This window comes from Felis catus, chromosome D3, assembly GCF_018350175.1.
Source record: "Felis catus isolate Fca126 chromosome D3, F.catus_Fca126_mat1.0, whole genome shotgun sequence".
In the NCBI taxonomy this organism is placed as follows: domain Eukaryota; kingdom Metazoa; phylum Chordata; class Mammalia; order Carnivora; family Felidae; genus Felis; species Felis catus.
This window is the reverse complement of record NC_058379.1, coordinates 148,525-167,208: the sequence shown is the minus strand read 5'-3', so window position 1 is coordinate 167,208 and position 18,684 is coordinate 148,525. Positions and strand designations below refer to the sequence as shown.

The window sequence follows — 18,684 nt, the reverse complement described above, 5'->3', positions numbered from 1 at the left end:
CACCTGGCCCAGGACTCTTACTTGTTAGGAGATTTTTGATCACCGATTCAATGTCTTCACTGGTTATGGGTCTGTTCAAATTTTCTATTTCTTCCTGTTTGAGTTGTGGTAGTGTGTGGGTGTCTAGGAATTTGTCCATTTCTTCCAGGTTGTCCAATTTGTTGTCATATAATTTTTCACAGTATTCTCTAATAATTGTATTTCTGTGGTGTTGGTTGTGATCTCTCCTCTTAATTTTTTGATTTTATCTACTTGGGTTCTCTCTTTGAGAAGTCTGGCTAGGGTTTATCAATTTTGTTTATTTTTTCAAAAAAACCAGGTCTTAGGTTCATTGATCTGTTCTACCTTTTTTTTTGTTTGTTTGTTTCTATATTGTTTATTTCTGCTCTAATCTTTATTATTTCTCTTCTTCTGCTGGCTTTAGGGCTTCTTTGCTGTTCTGATTCTAGTTCCTTTAGGTGTGTGGTTAGATTTTGTATTTTGTATTTTTCTTGTTTCTTGAGATGGGCCTGGACTGCAGTGTATTTTTCCCCTTAGGACTGCCTTTGGTGCATCCCAAAAGGCTTGGACTATTGTGTTTTCATTTTCATTTGCTTATGTATATTTTTAAATTTTTTCTTTAATTGCCTGGTTGACTCATTCATTCTTGAGTAGGATGTTCTTTAACCTCTATGCATTTGGAGGCTTTCCAAATTTTTCTTTGTGGTTGATTTCAAGTTTCATAGCGTTGTGATCTGAAAATATGCATGGTATGATCTCAATTCTTTTATATTTATTGAGGGCTGTTTTGTGACTCCATATGTAATCTATCTTGAAAAATGGTCCATGTGCACTCGAGAAGAATGTGTATTCTGCTGCTTTTAGGTGAAAAGTTCTGAATATGTCTGTCAAGTCCATCTGGTCTGGTGTATCATTCAAGGCCATTGTTTCTTTATTGGTTATTAAAGCCCCCTGCAATTGCCATATTCTTATCAATAAGAATGCTTATGTTTGTGACTAATTGATTTATATATTTGGGTTCTTTCAAGTTGGGGCCATAAACATTTACAATTATTAGCTCTTCTTGAAGGATAGACCCTGTAATTATGATATAATGGCCTTCTTCATCTCGTCACAGCCTTTACTTTAAAATCTAGTTTGTCTGATATAAGTGTGGCTACTCCAGCTTTCTTTTGACTTCCAGTAGCATGATAGATGGTTCTCCATCCCCTCACTTTCAATCTGAAGGTGTCCTCAGGTCTAAAACGAGTCTCTTGTAGACAACATATAGATGGATCTTGTTTTTTTTTTTTTTTTCAATCCATTCTGCTACCCTGTGTCTTTTGATTGAAGGATTTAGTCCATTTACATTCCGAGTTATTATTGAAAGAAATGAATTTAGTGTCATTGTGTTACCTGTAGGTTTCATGCTTGTGGTGATGTCTCTGGTCCTTTGTAGTCTTTGCAGCATTCCACTCACAGAGTCCCCCTTAGTATCTCTTGCAGGGCTGGTTTAGTGGTCATGAACTCCTTCACCTTTTGTTTGTCTGGGAAAGCCTTTATCTCTCCTATTCTGAATGACTGCTTTGACAGCTAAAGGATTCTCAGCTGCATATTTTTCCTATTCAGCACATTGAATAATTCTTGCCACTGACTTCTGGCCTGCCAAGTTTCAGTGGACAGGTCTGATACTACCCTTATGTGTCTACCCTTTTAGGTTAAGGCCTATTTGTCCCTAGCTGCTTTCAGAATTCTCTCTTTATCTTTGTATTTTGCCGGTTTTACTATGATATGCTGTGGAGAAGACTTATTCTTGTTGAATCTGAAGGGAGTTCTCTGTGCCTCCCGGATTTGGATGTCTGCCTCTCTCCCCACATTAGGGGAGTTCTCAGCTATAATTTGTTCAAGTAAACCTTCTGCCCCTTTCTCTCTTCTTCTGGAACTCCTATGATATGGATATTATTACATTTCATTGAGTCATTTAGTTCTCTAATTCTCCCCTCATGGTCTAATATTTTCTTATCTCCCTTTTTCTTGGCTTCATCATTTTTCATAATTTTATCTTCTATCTCACTTATTCTCTCCTCTGCCTCCTCTATCCTTGATGTCCCCACATCTAGTTTATTTTGTACCTCATTTACAGCATTTCTTAATTTGTCATAAGTATTTCTTAGTTCCTTGATCTCTGCAGCAATAGAGTCTCTGCTGTCTCCTGTGCTTTTTTTCAAGCCCAGCTATTAATCTTATGACTAAAATTCTAAACTTTTGCTCATGTATATTGTTTATATCTGTTTTGAGCAATTGTAGCTTTCATTTCTTCCTGGGACTTCTTTTGAGAATTTTTCCATTTCATCATTTTGGCTAGTTTTCTGTCCCTTATGTGTTTTAATATCTTATGTGTCTTGTACCTGCGAGCACCATTATATTAAAAAAGGATCATACACTGTCTAGGGCCTGGTCCTTCAGGAGGTGTTTTTGGAATGTGTTGTGTGCTCTCTTTTGTTTTGACTCTGGTTGCTTTATCTCCCTACTTGTAGTGGTGGTTTGGGCCTTCCACCAGGTGTGCTTTGATTTGTTCATTGAAGTAAGTAACCCTGGAAAAAATTTTAAAAAGTGGGGATGGTGGAATAAGCTTTATCTCATAGAAAGAGAGAAATGTCAGGGGTGGGAGAAAAGAAAAGAAAAAAATTGACCAGCCAGAGAATCAGAGAAACTATATGGCTTAATCAAGAGAGAGGGAGAGGGAAATAAAGAAGTAGGAGATACAGAAGAGGTGTGAAAAGAATAGATTAAAAATGTCTGCTTAAACAAACCAACAGCCAGAATAACCAGAATAGGGAAGAAATAAGCAGAAGAAAAGGAAGAAGGAAAAAAAAAGTATATGTATATATATGTATATAACAATTGAGCAAGAATCAAATCAGAAAATGCCAAACTGCTGGACCGATATCTGATGGTGCCTTGGAAATGGTGGCTGTGCTGGTCTGGGGAAGAGACTGTCAGTCTGGTCAGTGTCAGTCTTGCTCCAGTAGATATGCAGTTACCAGGTGTGGAGGGATGTGTTTTGGTGTAGGCGGTTCCTGCCTCCACTCTGGGCCCACTGTCCATTCCCTGAAGCCCCACCTTGTTGGTGATGGGAAAGAAGAGGCTATACCCCAGTCTCTTCCCCCCAGACAGAGTGTTCCAAACCACTCTGTTCAGGCCATCCTCACAGTGCCTCGTGGGTGCAAGTGCACCGGTTTGTTCCTCTCCACAGTCTCATGTGCCTCTCAGGTGCTCTTCTGGGATTCAAACACCAATATCTTAAAGGATCCTGCTCCATGCACCCTAGTTCCAGGGTAGAGCCATTCCACCCAGCCAGCCGACAAAGGGCCTCTGGCTGGCGGGAATCTTTAGGGTCTTTTTTCCTTGGAGGCTATATGCCTTCTTCCTACAGCACTCAAGGGAGAGGATTGCTCTCTCCAACTGTGCCTCTGAACTGGCTACTGAGCCTGGGCTGGCTCCCCTTCTCCCCAGGCATGTGCACAGGGTGGCAGACCCCAGTCCTGAGAAAGCCCCACAACCCTAGAATGAGATAGAAATTGGTTCTTTCTCCATTTTTTCCATTCCCCAGTCTGTGGTATTTCTCTTGTCCAAATTCAATCCTACACTTCCATAGGCTGTCTCTTTTTTCCTTTTGTCTCTCCACAGAAGGGGATCCCTCCCCTCTGTGCCTACGCCACCCATTTTGTCTCTTCCAGTGTGTAATCATGCACCTGTGGGCCACCAAGTTGTCCCTGTGGGCCCCTGGAGATGTTTCTGTCACTCTGTAGCCCAGATTCTTGGAATTCCAAGTCTTCCTGCCTCAATCCTTCTGTGTTTGAGGGATGAAGAAATTTTGGGTCTCCCTAATTCTCTGTCATGTTGACTCCACCTCCAAACCAGTAAGCTTTTTTTATGGAAAGATGCAGAGATGACTTTTTAGGCTTAGACCTTAGGCTTAGAGTCACAGAAAGTCAGTCAGGAAGATCTGTCTTGGGGACCCCTCTGGCAGACAACATAGCACTGACCAGCACCTCCATGTGAGGAAACTACCCAAAGTCAGTGGGAAATCACATGAAATGATTCGAGGGAACAAGTGCCTGGCACTGATAAGGGAGTATAAGGCAAGCTGAGGGCCAAGCACAAGCTAACAGCACACCCCTCCTCCACCATGTGTGTGGTATTCCTCGGACACTCCTGGCTGCCCAAGAACAAAGGAAAGGAAAGAAAGCAAACAGTTGACTGATAGAGATCACAGTCATGCAGGACAGGAGTCTCCTTCAGTTTATGGATAACTTATTAACCTGCAAGAAAAAGGCAATCTTATCCATAGCCTAATCTCCAGAAACCTATAGACTCCGTTTTCTGGGGCCCTAAAATCACTCTCATCAAGATGTAAGGGGGCTTAAGTGCTTGCCATGGTGATGTGGGACCCAAGGCAAATGAGAACTTAAATTCCCTTACTGCCTATAGCCCATTGACAAGTCCTTGAGACAGGCAGAGTGACCTTCCTCTAGGTGCTCAGCTGCCTTGATGGTGATATTTTGCTAGGGGCAAAAGGGAATCATAGCTTAACATTATCCTGACAACCCCCCCCCCCCCTCAGGATTCTGTGAGTTTCCTTAAATATACAAAAAGTTTTGCAAACCTCCTTTATCTTTAATCCCCAAGTATATCTTAGCAATTATACAATGAGCATATGGCCCCTGAAGGGTCTCATGACTGAGGTTTTACTAAGCAGTAATAAATGATGTATTCCTAACAACAGCTAGCCCCTCAAGGTCCTGGAAACCTTGCTTCCAAAATTCCTTAGACTTACACTGTCCCTAACCCCCTCCCAACCTGATCAGTTACCCATCACGACCCCAGTACAGCTCTTTCTACCCACAGGTCCTATCCCTATACTTTAATAAAATCACCTTTTTGCACCAAAGACATCTTCAAGAATTCTTTCTTGGCTGTCAGCTCTGAACCCCTCAGCACCCCAAAACCCCATCAATGCTCACAGGGTGCTGGGAATGGGGTTTGTTCCCAACAGTAGACTGAAGTTAAAACAGCCCTATAATTCATGGGATGGAGCACTCAGGAGGGTCTTCCCTCAGTAGCGGGAAACTAATTAACCCTGGACTAGCACTGCTCTGGACCACTTAGCAAATCCTACAAGCAAGACCTGAAATGACCAAACCATTCCCAAGTAAATGAATCCCTGAACAAAGCTCAAAAGCTCAAACTTTTTGTCAGCTTGCCCTATGCTCCCTCATCATTGAATTTCTACCACTTTGTTTACTTCCATGTGAAATTCACCTATATTTTATAACATATTGCTAATTCTATCCATCTATGCCCAAAGATAACACAGCTGCCATGATGTCTGTATTATTGACATTGTTTCATTTCAAATCTGTTTTTGGCATAGGGTGTACGATGGGCATAAATGAAGTTAGATAAAACTTAGCACATTTGGGGTATCTATATCTGTCTAGAAAGTCCTAAGTATTAAACTTCAAGTCAGAGGCTATGATTATAGCTCCCAATAAAATCATGAAAGGTTTTATTAAGAGACAAGCCCATATTGTTGGGGTAGAAATGTGTGGTGTAAGATTGAATACTGATATGTACCACCAAGGATAATATATTTTATATGCTAAGTTTCTTATGTGTCCTCTGTTCCTATTACAAAGTGCGCATTTTCTGTTAAAGTCTGGAAATAGTGTCCATCTATCTGTAGGTCATGACCTAATCTGTGACTGTTGGATTGCAAGCTCCTTGGGAGCTTCCCAGATGTAGTCTGAACCAGCCCTTGTTTGGATGACAGGGAGAGACCAAAGAAAGAGGCAGGCCACCCCAGATTGGTAGGTGGCAGGTTTAAGAAGCATGGGAACTTGCATATGTGGTTTGTATTGGGCAGAAGCAAAAAGAATAGATCTCCATACCTGCCTGCCACCTTTTAGAAGTTTATATAGAGGCCATAAAGGAGTGCAGTCACATATATCATCCAGATAGTCTCAACACCACATCACTATCTCAAGACAGCCTCTGGGAGCAAGGAAGAAAAGCAGACCCAGTTTCCAAGGACAGGGAAGGGGATAAGGAGCCTCTGATTGCCTGAGTCCATGTCACAGCAAGTGGTGGTCATGTCATCTTGAAGACCTTTTCTTACATGCCAACCCTCATGACTGGCTCTTTCAATCTCATGTGAATCTCTCTTCTGCAGTGTGCCCTGACTGTTCAGGACAGGGTTTCAGTAGCAAGGAGATGGCTCCTGTGGCACCTCTCTGCCTGTGTTGGAGGCAGATGCCACAGCAATAATATAGGCACATGCAAGAGAAAGCACAGGTTAAGGCAGAGATTCCAGAAATGAGAAACAACTCTTTCCACCAAGAGGCCCATGATCCTAACCACTGAATATTATACTAAGATAGAATCACACAGGACTATCCCTTGTGTTCTCATTTAAGAAACATAATATGTTAGCATCCTCATCAGGTATGAACACACAACATTCTGTTTGGATAATGGCACAGGTGCCTCCTTTCAAGGAAGCAATGATGTCCAAGGCTATTGAATTTTAGAGTGATGAGGGAGAGTGGGGCAAGCTGAGGACAAAGTACAAGCAAACAGCACCTCTCCTCACCGGGTGGGATATGTGTGATATTCCTCAGACACTCCTGGCTGCCCAAGAACAAAGGAAAGGAAAGAAAGCAAATGATTGACTGATAGAGATCACAGTCATGCAGAACAGGAATCTCCTTCAGTTTATTGATAACTTAGTAAACTTCAAGAAAAATGCAATCTTATCCATAGCCTAATCTCCAGAAACCTACAGACTCTGTTTCCTGGAGCCCTAAAATCACCCTCATTAAGATGTAAGGGGGTGTAAGTGTTTGCCATGGTAATATGGGACACAAAGGCAAATGAGAAATTAAACCAAACTGGCTAGGGGTTTATCAATTTTGTTAATTCTTTTAAAGAACCAGCTCCTGGTTTCATTGATCTGTTCTACTGGTTTTTTTTTTTTTTTTACTGCTATAGCATTGATTTATGCTCTAATCTTTATTATTTACTGTCTTCTTCTGGTTTGAGGTTTTATTTGCTGTACTTTTTCCAGGTCTTGAAGGTATACGGTTAGGTTGTGTATCTGAGACCATGCCTTCTTCTTTAGGAAGGCCTGAATTGCTGTATACTTCCTTCATTACCATCTTTGCTACATCCCAGAGGTTTGGGGCTGTAGTTTTTCCATTTTAATTGGCTTCCATGTACTTTTTAATTTACTTTTTAATTTCTTGGTTAACCCATTCATTCTTTAGTAGGATGTTCTTTCATCTCCAAGTATCATTGTCTTTCCAAATTTTTTCTTGTGGGTGATTTCGAGTTTCATAGTGTTGTAGTCTGAAAATATGCACAGTATGATCTCTATATTTTTTAACTTGTTGAGGGCTGATTTGTGTCTCAGTATGTGATCTATACTGGAAAATGTTACACGTGCTCTTGAGAAGAATGTGTATTCCACTGCTTTAGGATGAAATGTTCTGAATATATCTGTTAAGTCCATCTGTTCCAGTGTGTCATTCAAAGCCTCTGTTTCCTTATTTTCTGTTTAGATGATCTGTCCATTGTTGTAAGTGGGGTGTTGAAGTCCCCTACTATTATGATATTATTATCAAGGAGTTTCTTTATGTTTGTGATTAATTGATTTATATATTTGGGTGTTCCACACGGGGGCATAAATGTTCAAAATTGTTAGATCTTCTTGGTGAATAGACCCCTTAATTATGATATAATGGCCTTCTTCATCTCTTGTTACAGTCTTTATTTTTTATTTTTATTTTTTTTAATGTTTGTTTATTTCTGAGGCAGAGAGAGACAGAGCATGAGTGGGGGAGGGTCAGAGAGAGAGGGAGACACAGAATCAGAAGCAGGCTCCAGGCTCCGAGCTGACAGCACAGAGCCCAATGCGGGGCTCGAACTCACAAACTGTGAGATCATGACCTGAGCCGAAGTCGGTCACTCAACCAACTGAGCCACCCAGGCGCCCCTACAGTCTTTATTTTAAAAGCTAGATTATCTGATATAAGTATGGCTACTCTGGTTTCTTTTGGCGACCGTTAACATGATAGATGGTTCTCCATCCCCTTACTTTCGATCTGAAGGTGTCTTTAGGTCTAAAATGGGTCTCTTGTAAACAGTATATAGATCAATTTCATTTTCTTATCCATTCTGTTAACCTATGTCTTTTGATTGGACCATTTAGTCCACTGACATTTAGAGTGAGTACTGAAAGATATGAATTTGTTGTCATTGTGTTGGCTGTAGAGTTGGAGTTTCTGGTGGTGTTCTCTGGTCCTTTCTAGTCTTTGCTGCTTTTTGTCTTTTTTGTTTTTTTCTCCCCTTAGAAAGTTTCCCTTAAAATTTCTTGCAGATCTGGTTTGGTGGTCAGGAACTCCTTTAGTTTTTGTTTGTCTGGGAAACTCTATCTCTCCCATTTTGAATGACAGCCTTGCTGGATAAATAATTCTTGGCTATATATTTTCTGATTCAGCCCGCTGAATATATCCTGCCAGGCCTTCCTGGCCTGCCAAGTTTCTGTGGATAGGTCTTCTGCAAACCTGATCTGTCTTCCCTTATAGGTTAAGGACTTTTTTCCCTTGCTACTTTCATAATTCTTCCGTTGTCTGTGTATTTTGTGAATTTGACTATGATATGCCTCGTTGATGGTTGGTTTTTGTTGAATCTAAAGGGAGTTCTCTGTGCTTCTTGGATTTCTATGTGTCTGTGTCTTTCCCCAGGTTAGGAAAGTTTTCCTCTATGATTTGCTCACATAAACCTTCTACCCTTTTTTCTATCTCTTCATTTTCTGGGACTCCTATGATTCAGATGTTATTCCTTTTGTTTTTTAATTATTTTTTTAATGTTTATTTATTTATTTACTTATTTAGAGACAGAGCATGAGTTGGGGATGGGGAGAGAGGGAGACACAGAATCTGAAACAGGCTCCAGGCTCTGAGCTGTCAGCACAGAGCCCGACGCAGGGCTCGAACTCACGGACTGCGAGATCATGACCTGAGCCGAAGTCGGACACTCAACCGACTGAGCCACCCAGGCGCCCCGTGATGTTATTCCTTTTTAATGAGTCACTGATTTCTCTATTTCTTGTATCACGTTCTTTTGTTTTAGTTTCCCTCTCTTTTTCTGCTTCATTATTCTCCATAATTCTGTTTTCTATATCACTGATTTGCTGCGCTGCTTCATCCATCCTTGCCGCCATGGCATCCATTCGAGATTACATCTCAATTACAACATTTTAAATTTCATTCTGCCTAGACTTTACCTCTTTTATCTCCACAGAAGGGGATTCTATGCTTTTTTTTCAACCCCAGATAGTATTCTTATTATGATTCTAAATTCTACTTCAGACATCTTGCTTATATCGGTGTTGATTGAGTCCCTGGCTATCATTTCTTTCTGTTCTTCATTCTGTCATTTTGGAGGAAGAAAAAGAACTAATAAAATAAAATTTAAGGATTAAAAAGATTAAGAACAACAAAAAAATCAAATAAAGGGAGCTAGATCCTAGGTATATTTTGGTCTGGTTGTTGAAAGAAGCTTGACTGAATAGAGAAGAAAAGGGAAAGAAAAGAAAAGAAAAAAAAGAAACCATTTAATTTTTTAAAATGTATACAATAAAATAGAATAAAATGAATTGAAGAAGGTAAAATAGAAAAAATAAATTTATGAAAAATAAAAACATATAGTAAAATTTTTAAAATTTATGTATATATAAAGACAAAAAATAAAAAATAGAATTTTATCTTTCTGTATCCAAGAATAAGAAAAGAAAAAAAAAAAAGACAATGAATAGATGGACTAGTGAACAGAATGAAATCCAAATGAAATTACATCCAGTTTCCCCCAGAAGTCAAAGTATGAAGCACTTAATAGTCTGTACACTAAGCAGGTGGAGAGATGTGTAGTGGTCCTCTACAGCTTGGTGCAGTTGGATGGAGCTTGGTGTAATGGCTCCATTCTCCTCTAGGTGGTGCTGCTTAGCTCACGGGGTGGATCAGTGTGGCGACCCAGCACATGTGTGCTCCTGTGTGCGCCTTTGCAGAAGAGGTGAAAATGGCGTCACCCAGCTTCCCAGTCTCTGGCTTGGGTTCTCTACGTGCTCACCAACCAGCAATCAAGCACCCTTCCTTTGTCTCTGGCTTCCATCTACTCCCTACTTCTACACTGTCCACATCCAAGCCATCAGCCTGCAGGCGGCACCTCCCTCCTGAATTTTATCTCAGATGGTGCTGTATTTCCAAACCCCTCACTTTTGAGGGCCCTGTAGCTTGGACCCACTCCAGTCCTCTGGGGAAGGTCTCACCAGTCAATGGCTGGGTGCTGGCTTGCCCCCAGGAACATTCCTGCAATCACACTGCTGAAGAGGCTCAGAGATTGTGGCTGGGTGTCAGCTTGCCCCAGAATAAGTTTGTGCGATTGCATAGTGGCAGCAGTTCAGGGAATATGGTAAATCACAACATACAACCAGTGCCAGGTTTCACCACAGGCTGGCATGTTCCAGTACCAGCAATCATATTCTCCAGGGTCTGTTGGGACCTTTGCCTGTGGGGAGGCCAGATGGCCTTTACTAAATGCCCTCCTAGCAGGGGAACTGCTTCTTCTGTGTGGCTCAGAGACCCCTCAGACCTTGCTGCCTGCTCCTGAGGATTCACCCTTCCCACCAGAGCACCGCCAGATGCTGCAGAATTTCTGATGCTGCTCTCGGCTGTTTAGAGTCCTAATGGTATTGAAATCCTCTCCTCCTTTTTCCCTTTCTTGTTCAGTCACTTGTGGTGTTTCCACTGTCTTTCTCTCCAGCTACTTTTGGGGGGCAAAAGTACTTTTCCTGTACTCTACCTAATTTCTCTGTCCTCTCTTTGCAAATGCAGCTCCCCACCCTCCATGGCTTCCCTCTCCCCCATTTCACCTCTTCGTGCTGCAGAATCAACTTCATCCAAACTCTTGTTAATATTGCTATTTTGACTCCTTCCCCTGAATCATGAATTTTTCTATATGGCATCTAGAATATGGAGCATCTGGGTGACTCAGTCGGTGGAGCATCCAACTTTGGCTCAGGTAATGGGTTTGAGCCCCTCATCAGCTTTGTGCTGACAGCTCAGAGCCTGGAGCCTGCTTCAGATTTTGTGTATGTCTCTCTCTGGCCCCCCCACTTGTACGCTATCTCAAAAAAATATTAATAAACATTAAATTTTTCTTTAATTTGGGCTTTTTTTCCCTCCTGTTAATTTGTCTCATGTCAATTTTATTTTTAGATCAGATGGAAGAACCTTGAATGGTAAAGGAAACATTTCCTGCACCACTGTTGGCATAATCAGCAAGATAAACTTTAACTGGTTGGACACCCCTGCAGCTGAGAGATTCTGGGACCTCTGACAAACATCCAGAAGGTTATAATCCTTATGATGTCCACCTATGTATCTAATGGAAGCAAGAGTCATGAGAGTCTCTTTTCTCTCACTTACTAAATTTAGATCAGCAAGAGAAAATATTTGTGGAAATAGTTCCTTGGGCTTAGTGACTCTGTAAAGTTTGGCAGAGTACTCTTGGTTTGACTCATCCATTTCCTCCCAAACATGGTTACCATTGTGATTTGTGTATTTGTCATAAATACACATGGGGGTGGGGAGGGGGGGACACAGGTATATGGAATCTAGATACCTGATGTTCAAGCCAGCCTCACAGAATGGCAAGTTCACAGTTGTCATCAACCTATTTAGATAAACTTTGCTGTGGGTCCCCTATGTGAAAAGAGATGTGTTTTCTTTCATCTTGTTCTGTGTCCTTAGAGCTTGGTTTTATGACCAATGAGAATACTCCCTCTGGTCTCTGCCATTTAGAGGCTACACCTACCTGGGTTCTACTTGGTGTCCTGCCAAATAGACTAAGTAGACTAAGGTTCTAAGATAAGCAGTTACAAGCAGCAGCACTTTGTCTGGTTATACCAGTTCTCAGGGGAGTTTGGGATAAGAGGTTCACAGCACATAAAGGGGACTTGCCTTTATCATTTCAACCTTTGTTGTTTGTTAGTGCTGGAAAAACCCCATTTCAGTAGTGCCTGCCCGGTATTATGGATGAGCAAAACTATGATTGGAAGTGTCTCAAATTTGGGGCAGACCATAGACACCATTTTCAACACACTATCCTCACTGCCTGTGTAACTGATGTGGGGATCAAAGGCAAAGGGAAAAAATTAAATTTCCTTACAGCTTACAGCCCATTGACAAGTTCTTGAGACAGGCAGAGTGACCCTCCTCTAGGAACTCAACTGCCTCGATGTTAATGCTTTGCTAAGGGCAGAAGACAACATTGACTTAACATTATCCTGACCTCCAAGATCCTATAAGTCTCCTTTTTTAATATTTATTTATTTTTGACAGAGAGAGACAGAGCATGAGCGGGGAAGGGGCAGAGAGAGAGGGAGACACAGAATCCAAAGCAGGCTCCAGGCTCCGAGCTGTCAGCACAGAGCCTGATGCGGGGCTCGAACTCACAGACCAAGAGATCATGACCTAAGCCAAAGTCGGATGCTCAACCGACTGAGCCATCCAGACACCCCATGACACCACTATTTTAAAATCAAAGTCAGAAAGTGTCAGTCCTGATTCTGAATACAGACTTTTACAGAATACAAAAAACAGCCACAGCCTTGAAGTAAGAAAATCCTTACAGCTTGCCTTTAAAAATTACAGTGCCACTTCTAAGGAGTTTTTTTTTTTTTGCTTGATTCTGTCAAGGAGTGCAAGAAGCCCCATATCCTCTTGTGAGAGACCTGGGTGGATGCCCTTGAGAGGTCTTTGGTGAAAACAGGTCCCTGGGCAGGTGACATGCCCCTTTTACAGACATTCTTCAAAGCCTTTGTCATTTCTAATTCTCTTTAAAGCTCAGTAAAGGAAGGACGACCATGCCTGCAAAGTGGCCAGATGGTAAGTTCTGGGCTTGTCCAAGATTTTATGGGGTGCCCCTGGCCAACTCTGATTACCGTAGGGTTAAGGATAGCAATTAGGGGTTAGGGACTAGGGTTTAGGGGTTAGTGTGAGGGTTAGGGGTAGGGTTAGGATTTAGTGTTAGGGCTAGGTTTAGAGTTAGGATTAGGGTTAAGGTTAGGTCCCAGGATGTAACAGGGGTCAAACCAGCACCAGTGCAGTGATCTCCTTGGAAGGCTGAGTTGAGTCCACCTGTTAGGGTGCATGATTGTATAGGGTTTGGGTTAAGAGAACTGCCGATTTCGTGTTCCAGGCTTAGGTTTGTTCTGGATCCCCTTGTGCTGCTGTATCTGTGGTGTGAGAATGTCACGGCGATTTTGTTCTTTGGTCAATAATCCTTAGCCAGTCATGGACCCCAAATTCCATTTTTTCCTCAGAGCTAGGATGTGGGCCACCTTAGGGAAAGAGGTTTGACTAGGGTGAGGATAAGTTTCCAGGAGTTGTCAGGGGCCGAAATACCAGCACTGTAGTGATTTCTCTTGAGGTTTGAGTTGAGGGCATGTGTTAGGGTTTGAGTCAGGCTTTCGGGCTGGTTTAGGAGCCAGACCATGGGGGTTCCAGGCTTAGGTTTGGGCTCAAGATCCCTTGCTGCCACTCCATCTCAGCCTTGAAAATGTCACGGCAAAATTCTGGGTTCCTTGCTGAAATGTTCTGCACTGGTTCTGGCCCCAAGTCTGTTCTTATCTCAGACTTCAAATCTGGGCCCCCTTTAGAGCAAGAGCCATGGCTAGGGTTAGGATTAGGGTCAAGGAGGAGGCAGGGACCAAAGCACCATAGGACAGTGATCTCCCTGGATTGCTGAGTTGAGGGCATGCATTAGATGCAAGTCAGGCTTAGGGTTTGAGTTCATGGGCTGGATGATTGTGTGGGCCAGGGTTAGGTTTGACCTCAGGATCCTCTTCTGTAGCAGCATTCCAGCCCTGAAAATATCGTGAATGTCTGAGTTCCTTGCTGAATAACTCTGTATAGCTCATGGTCCCCAAATCTGTTCTTTCCTCAGACCTAGGAGGTGGAACCCCCTTAGGGATAAGCCAGGCTAAGGTTAGGATTAGGTTCCAGGAGGCATCATGGACTGGACCACCAGCATTGCAGTGATCTCCCTGGAGTGCTGAGTTGAGGACATGTGTTACGGTCAGGTTAGGGTTTGGGTTCAAGAGGTAGATGATGTGGTGGGCCAGGATGAGGTTTGGGCTCAAGATTCACTTGTGTAGCTCTATCCATGCTGTGGCAATGTCATGGTGATTTTCTGGGTTCCTTGCTGAATAATCCTGTGCTGGTCATGGGCCACCAGTCTGTTCTTTTCTCAGATCGAGGAAGTGGGCCTCCTTAGGGAAAGAGCCTTAGCTAGAGTTAGGGTTAGGTCTGGGGAAATGTCAGGGGCTGAACTGACACCAGTTCAGTGATCTCCACAGAGAACTGAGTTGAGGGCACTTGTTAGAGTGTGGGACTGGCTTAGGGTTTGGGTTCAGGGAATTGGTGATGGTGTGTTCCAGGCTTAGGTTTTGTGCAGTTCCATTCTGACCCTGGAAATGTTATGGCGAACTCCTGGGATCTTCGCTGAAGAAGGTTACACCACTTATGGGCCCCAAATCCATTCTTTTCTCAGACCTTCGATGTGGGCCCCCTGATGGCAAGAGCCAAGGCTAGTGTTATGTTTAAGTTCCTGGAGGTGTCAGAGGCCAAACCACCAGCACTGTGGTGATCTTTCTGGAGGGCTGTGTTGAAAGTGTATGTTAGGGTGTGAGTGAGGGTTAGGGGTTGGGTTCAGGAGCCAGATGATGGGGTGGTCCAGGGTTAGGTTTGGGTTTAGGATGCCCTCCTGCAGCTCTATCCCAGCCTTGGAAATATCATGGCAAAATTCTGTGTTCCTCGCTGAAATGTTCTGTGCCAGTCCTCACCCTAAATCTTTTCTTATTTCAGATCTCAAAGCTGGGCCCTTTAAGTTCAGAGGCCTGATGATTTGTGGGCCAGGGTTAGGTTTGGCCTCAAGATCCACTTCTGCAGTGCCATTCCAGCCCTGAAAATATGGTAAACTTCTGAGTTCCTCACTGAATTATTTTATGCAGGTCATAGGCTCCAAATCTGTTCTTTACTCATAACTTGAAGGTGGAACAGGCCTGAATAAGGAAGCAGGTCCTGCCTTGGGGTGGGGAGTTCAGACAGGACCATACCCCAGCCCACATTTTCACCTCACGGGGCCTGGCTAAGCCTCATCTGGACCCTTGACCTCAGACACCATGAGATGTTAAACGTGCCTTGTTTCAAGCCGCCCAATTCACTGTAATGTTGTTTATGCCAGGATCACTGATGCCAGTGTCTTCCTATGTCTGAGCACATTTACACCCTTCTCTTTGAAAGCCACCTGTGCCTCTGGGAGGTGGTGCCACACCAACGGACTGGTCCCTGTGAGCCACACAGAGACAGTCGCCGTGATTTCTCTGTTGCTCACAGCAGCTGAGCACGTTCATTGAAGATCTGTGCATGTGTTTGCAGGGATGACCCAACACAGGCTCTGTCATGGGCATGAATCTGCACAATTCAGGTACAAAAAGTACCACACTGCCTTCCCAAAGGGGCATCGTGGTGAGTAGAGTGTAAAGTAGAGTAAAGATGCCAAGAACAGAAAGGATTTTACTGCCTCTATCTGACCGGGGTCTGTAGTCTCTAATTGACTAATTGTTCCAGCCACCCCTGAGCTCCAGCAAGAGATCCCAAAGGCAAAGCATCCCTTGCTGGAACTAACACTACACCCTCAACCAGCAAGGACTGCCCTGAGCTGGCAAGACCCTGCCCAGGACTGACCCCACGACAATGAGGGGCCTAACCTCAGTGTCCCCTTACATGCACCCACCAGCCTCCCTGGCCCCCTGCACATACCCAGTGCCCACCTGCACCCACCCTCGTCCCCCATGCACACACCCACCTGTTCCCCTGTGTGTACCTATATGGCTCTCCTGCACGCACCAAACTGTCCCCTGCCCACACCCACCTGCTTCCTGCCATGGACGCATCTGTACCCCAGCACACACCCACCCACCTTCACTCTTTCTGTAGGAACCCACCCACTTCCCTGCCCCCTGCATGCACTCAACATGCCTTTACTCCACCTGCACACAGACACATGCCCATCTGCACGCACCCACTCTTCCTGCTGTTCCCCTACATGCACCATCATTCCCCATGCACCCACTCACCCGCCCTCCTCCTGTACGCACCCACCTGCCCCTCTACACGTGCCAACCTGCTCCCCTGGCCCCCGAATGCACCAACTCACTCCCTTGCCCGTATGCATGCCCCCACCTGCCCCCCCCCCCCTGCCGTATGCACCTACTTACACCCCTCTGGAACCAACCTGCCCCCTTGCCCCCCTGCATGCACCCACAGCCTCCCTGTACATGCCCAAATGGTCCCCCTACATGCACCACCTACCTGCTCATGCACCCACCTGCACCCTTGCTCCCTGCATGTACCCATGGGCCCCTCTGCATGCACCCACCCACCTTCACTCCCTCCTGCACACACCCTGGGGCCTCTGTTTCAATTTTCCTTAGATAAACCTGGATGTGTTTTCAGCTCTTGGGTAATAGTCCCTGAGACGTTGGTTCACTATCTTCCTGGTGTCATCATCACTGAAATGAATTACATTCTTGTGTCACTCCCACTCTTCTCTCTGCCTCTGGATTCTGTCATCATCGAGTGGCCATACCCAGTCTGTCTGGGGTCCCTGGAGCTGGTGCTCTCGTATCCCATGCCCTGGTTACAGGACACAGCAGTTGGAGGAAAGAGACAAGGCCAAGTGCTCCTGAGGAGACCCGGTACATCTGCAGGAAAATCCCAGGGCACCCCCTCCCAGGGAAGAAGGGGTGCCCAGGCTTGCAGCAGGTGCAGCCAAGGCCCTGATGCCCTGACAGGCTTCACTACATGACTGGAGTCTGGGGAAGCTCTCATCCAAGTTGGAACATGAAGAGGAGAGTTTCTCTCCACATCTTTCTGGATTCAGGTTCATGTTGCTGGAGGTTTATCTCCAGGAAGAGACCGTGAGTGGAACTTCTGACTTGTCCCATAATGTTGTCCCTAGAGGAATGGTCTGCATGGGTGACAAGATGATTCTTCCACATGGCTGTAGGCAGGTGTGGGGTCTCCAGGCTGGCACTGCTCTTCCCTCAGTGGTGTCCCTACTCTGCTCCTGTCCTGCCTTCTCCGGGTAGCTATGAAACAAGCAGGGAAATGGAAGAGCAGGTGAAACTTTGGAAGAGGCCACGTCCCCTTAGATGCTCAGGACTGTCAGACCTGATGTTCACACAATTGCCACTGTGAGTATGGTCAAAGGAAACACCCATGGACATAAAAGGGCTGTTGGCATGAATCATTACTAACAATCACAGCGTCTGCAGTTTCATGGCCTGAAATGGGTCCTCTTGAGACACACCAACGTGTCTAATGGCCCCCATTGCCCATAAACACTCACAGCAGCTGGGAAGGCACCATTCCCACCTGATGGATTGTGCCAGTATCTGTTGGACCCACCTGCTCGGAGCAGCCCAGGCGGCAGGGATCCAATTGCAGACTGGCTGTCCCTGCCTGGTACAGCACCTGCTCTCTAGAATCTTCCTTGTCTCTGTGTTTCTCATCCCTTTCCCTCTGCCTTTCTGTCCCCTGTCCCTAACTTCCTGCTGAGTATTCTTACAAGCCAGCAGTTCAGCTTAGGGGAAATTGGGTGGCCAAGAGAGGCTCACCACACTCAATGAATTTCAAAAACATTGTGGTTATTACCTCCCAGGCCAAAAGACTATCCATTTCCCTGGGTGCATCCTGGCTCTTTGCTGGAAATGAGGGCACTTTTTAAATCTTCATTATTTTAAAATAACAAGTATTGGTTGGGATGTGGAGAAAAAGGAACCCTCATGCACTCTTTTTTTTTTCCTCATGCACTCTTGGTGGGAATGCAAACTAGTACAGCTACCTTGGAGAACAGTACAGAGTTTCCTCAAAAAGTTAAAAGTAGAACCACCCAATGGTCTATAATTCCACTCCTGGGTATTTACCCAAAGGAAAGAAAATCACTGTCTGGAAGAGATCTCTGCACCCTCACATTCATAGCAGCATTTTTCATAATGGCCAAGTCATGGAAACAGGTTAAGTGTCCATCCAATGAGTGATGCCTATACAAAGGAATATTGCTCAGCTGTAAAAAAGAATGGGCAGATCTGGAGGACGTTATGCTGAGTGAAATAAGCCAGACACACAAGAAAAGGCTGTGTGGTCTCACTTACATGTGGAATCTGAAGAAAAGATAGAAGCCAAGCACAGAATGACCTGGGGTAGGGACACGATTGTGGGGCACACTGTGGCAGTGACGCAGGAGGAAGCCTGGAGACCTGGCGCCCAGCATGGTGACCAGCTGACAGCCCTGTACTGAATGTGTGTGACTTCAGATGCTGTGACCACACACAGATGGTGACTGAGTGGGGAGAAGACGGGTCCAGAGCTTGGCTCCAGCCATCATGTCACTGGTACGTGTGCCTCAAATCACTGTGCCAAACATCCTTAATAGATGCAGTTCTCACTAAAATGTTTTAAGTTTTAAAAGTAAAATAAAACAACCAACCTTTGTGGAGATTTTAGGGGCACAGGT

The 18,684-nt window shown here is 44.4% G+C and overlaps 1 protein-coding gene across 2 annotated transcripts in view; it reads left to right on the top strand.

Annotated features, from left to right (window-relative positions):
- LOC109493085 (pollen-specific leucine-rich repeat extensin-like protein 3) overlaps positions 1–18,684 on the top strand; it is a 49,080-nt gene that overhangs the window by 12,977 nt on the left and 17,419 nt on the right. Inside the window, exons 2-4 of one of the 2 annotated variants that reach the window (XM_045041782.1) lie at positions 11,319–11,453; positions 12,947–12,989; positions 14,970–18,562. In XM_045041782.1, coding sequence (XP_044897717.1) covers positions 16,051–16,974 — 924 coding nt within the window. In that variant the 5' untranslated portion in view covers positions 11,319–11,453; positions 12,947–12,989; positions 14,970–16,050 and the 3' untranslated portion in view covers positions 16,975–18,562. Of the gene's footprint in view, positions 1–11,318; positions 11,454–12,800; positions 12,990–14,969; positions 18,563–18,684 lie in introns of both variants that reach the window. The other variant, XM_045041781.1, reaches the window with a different exon arrangement.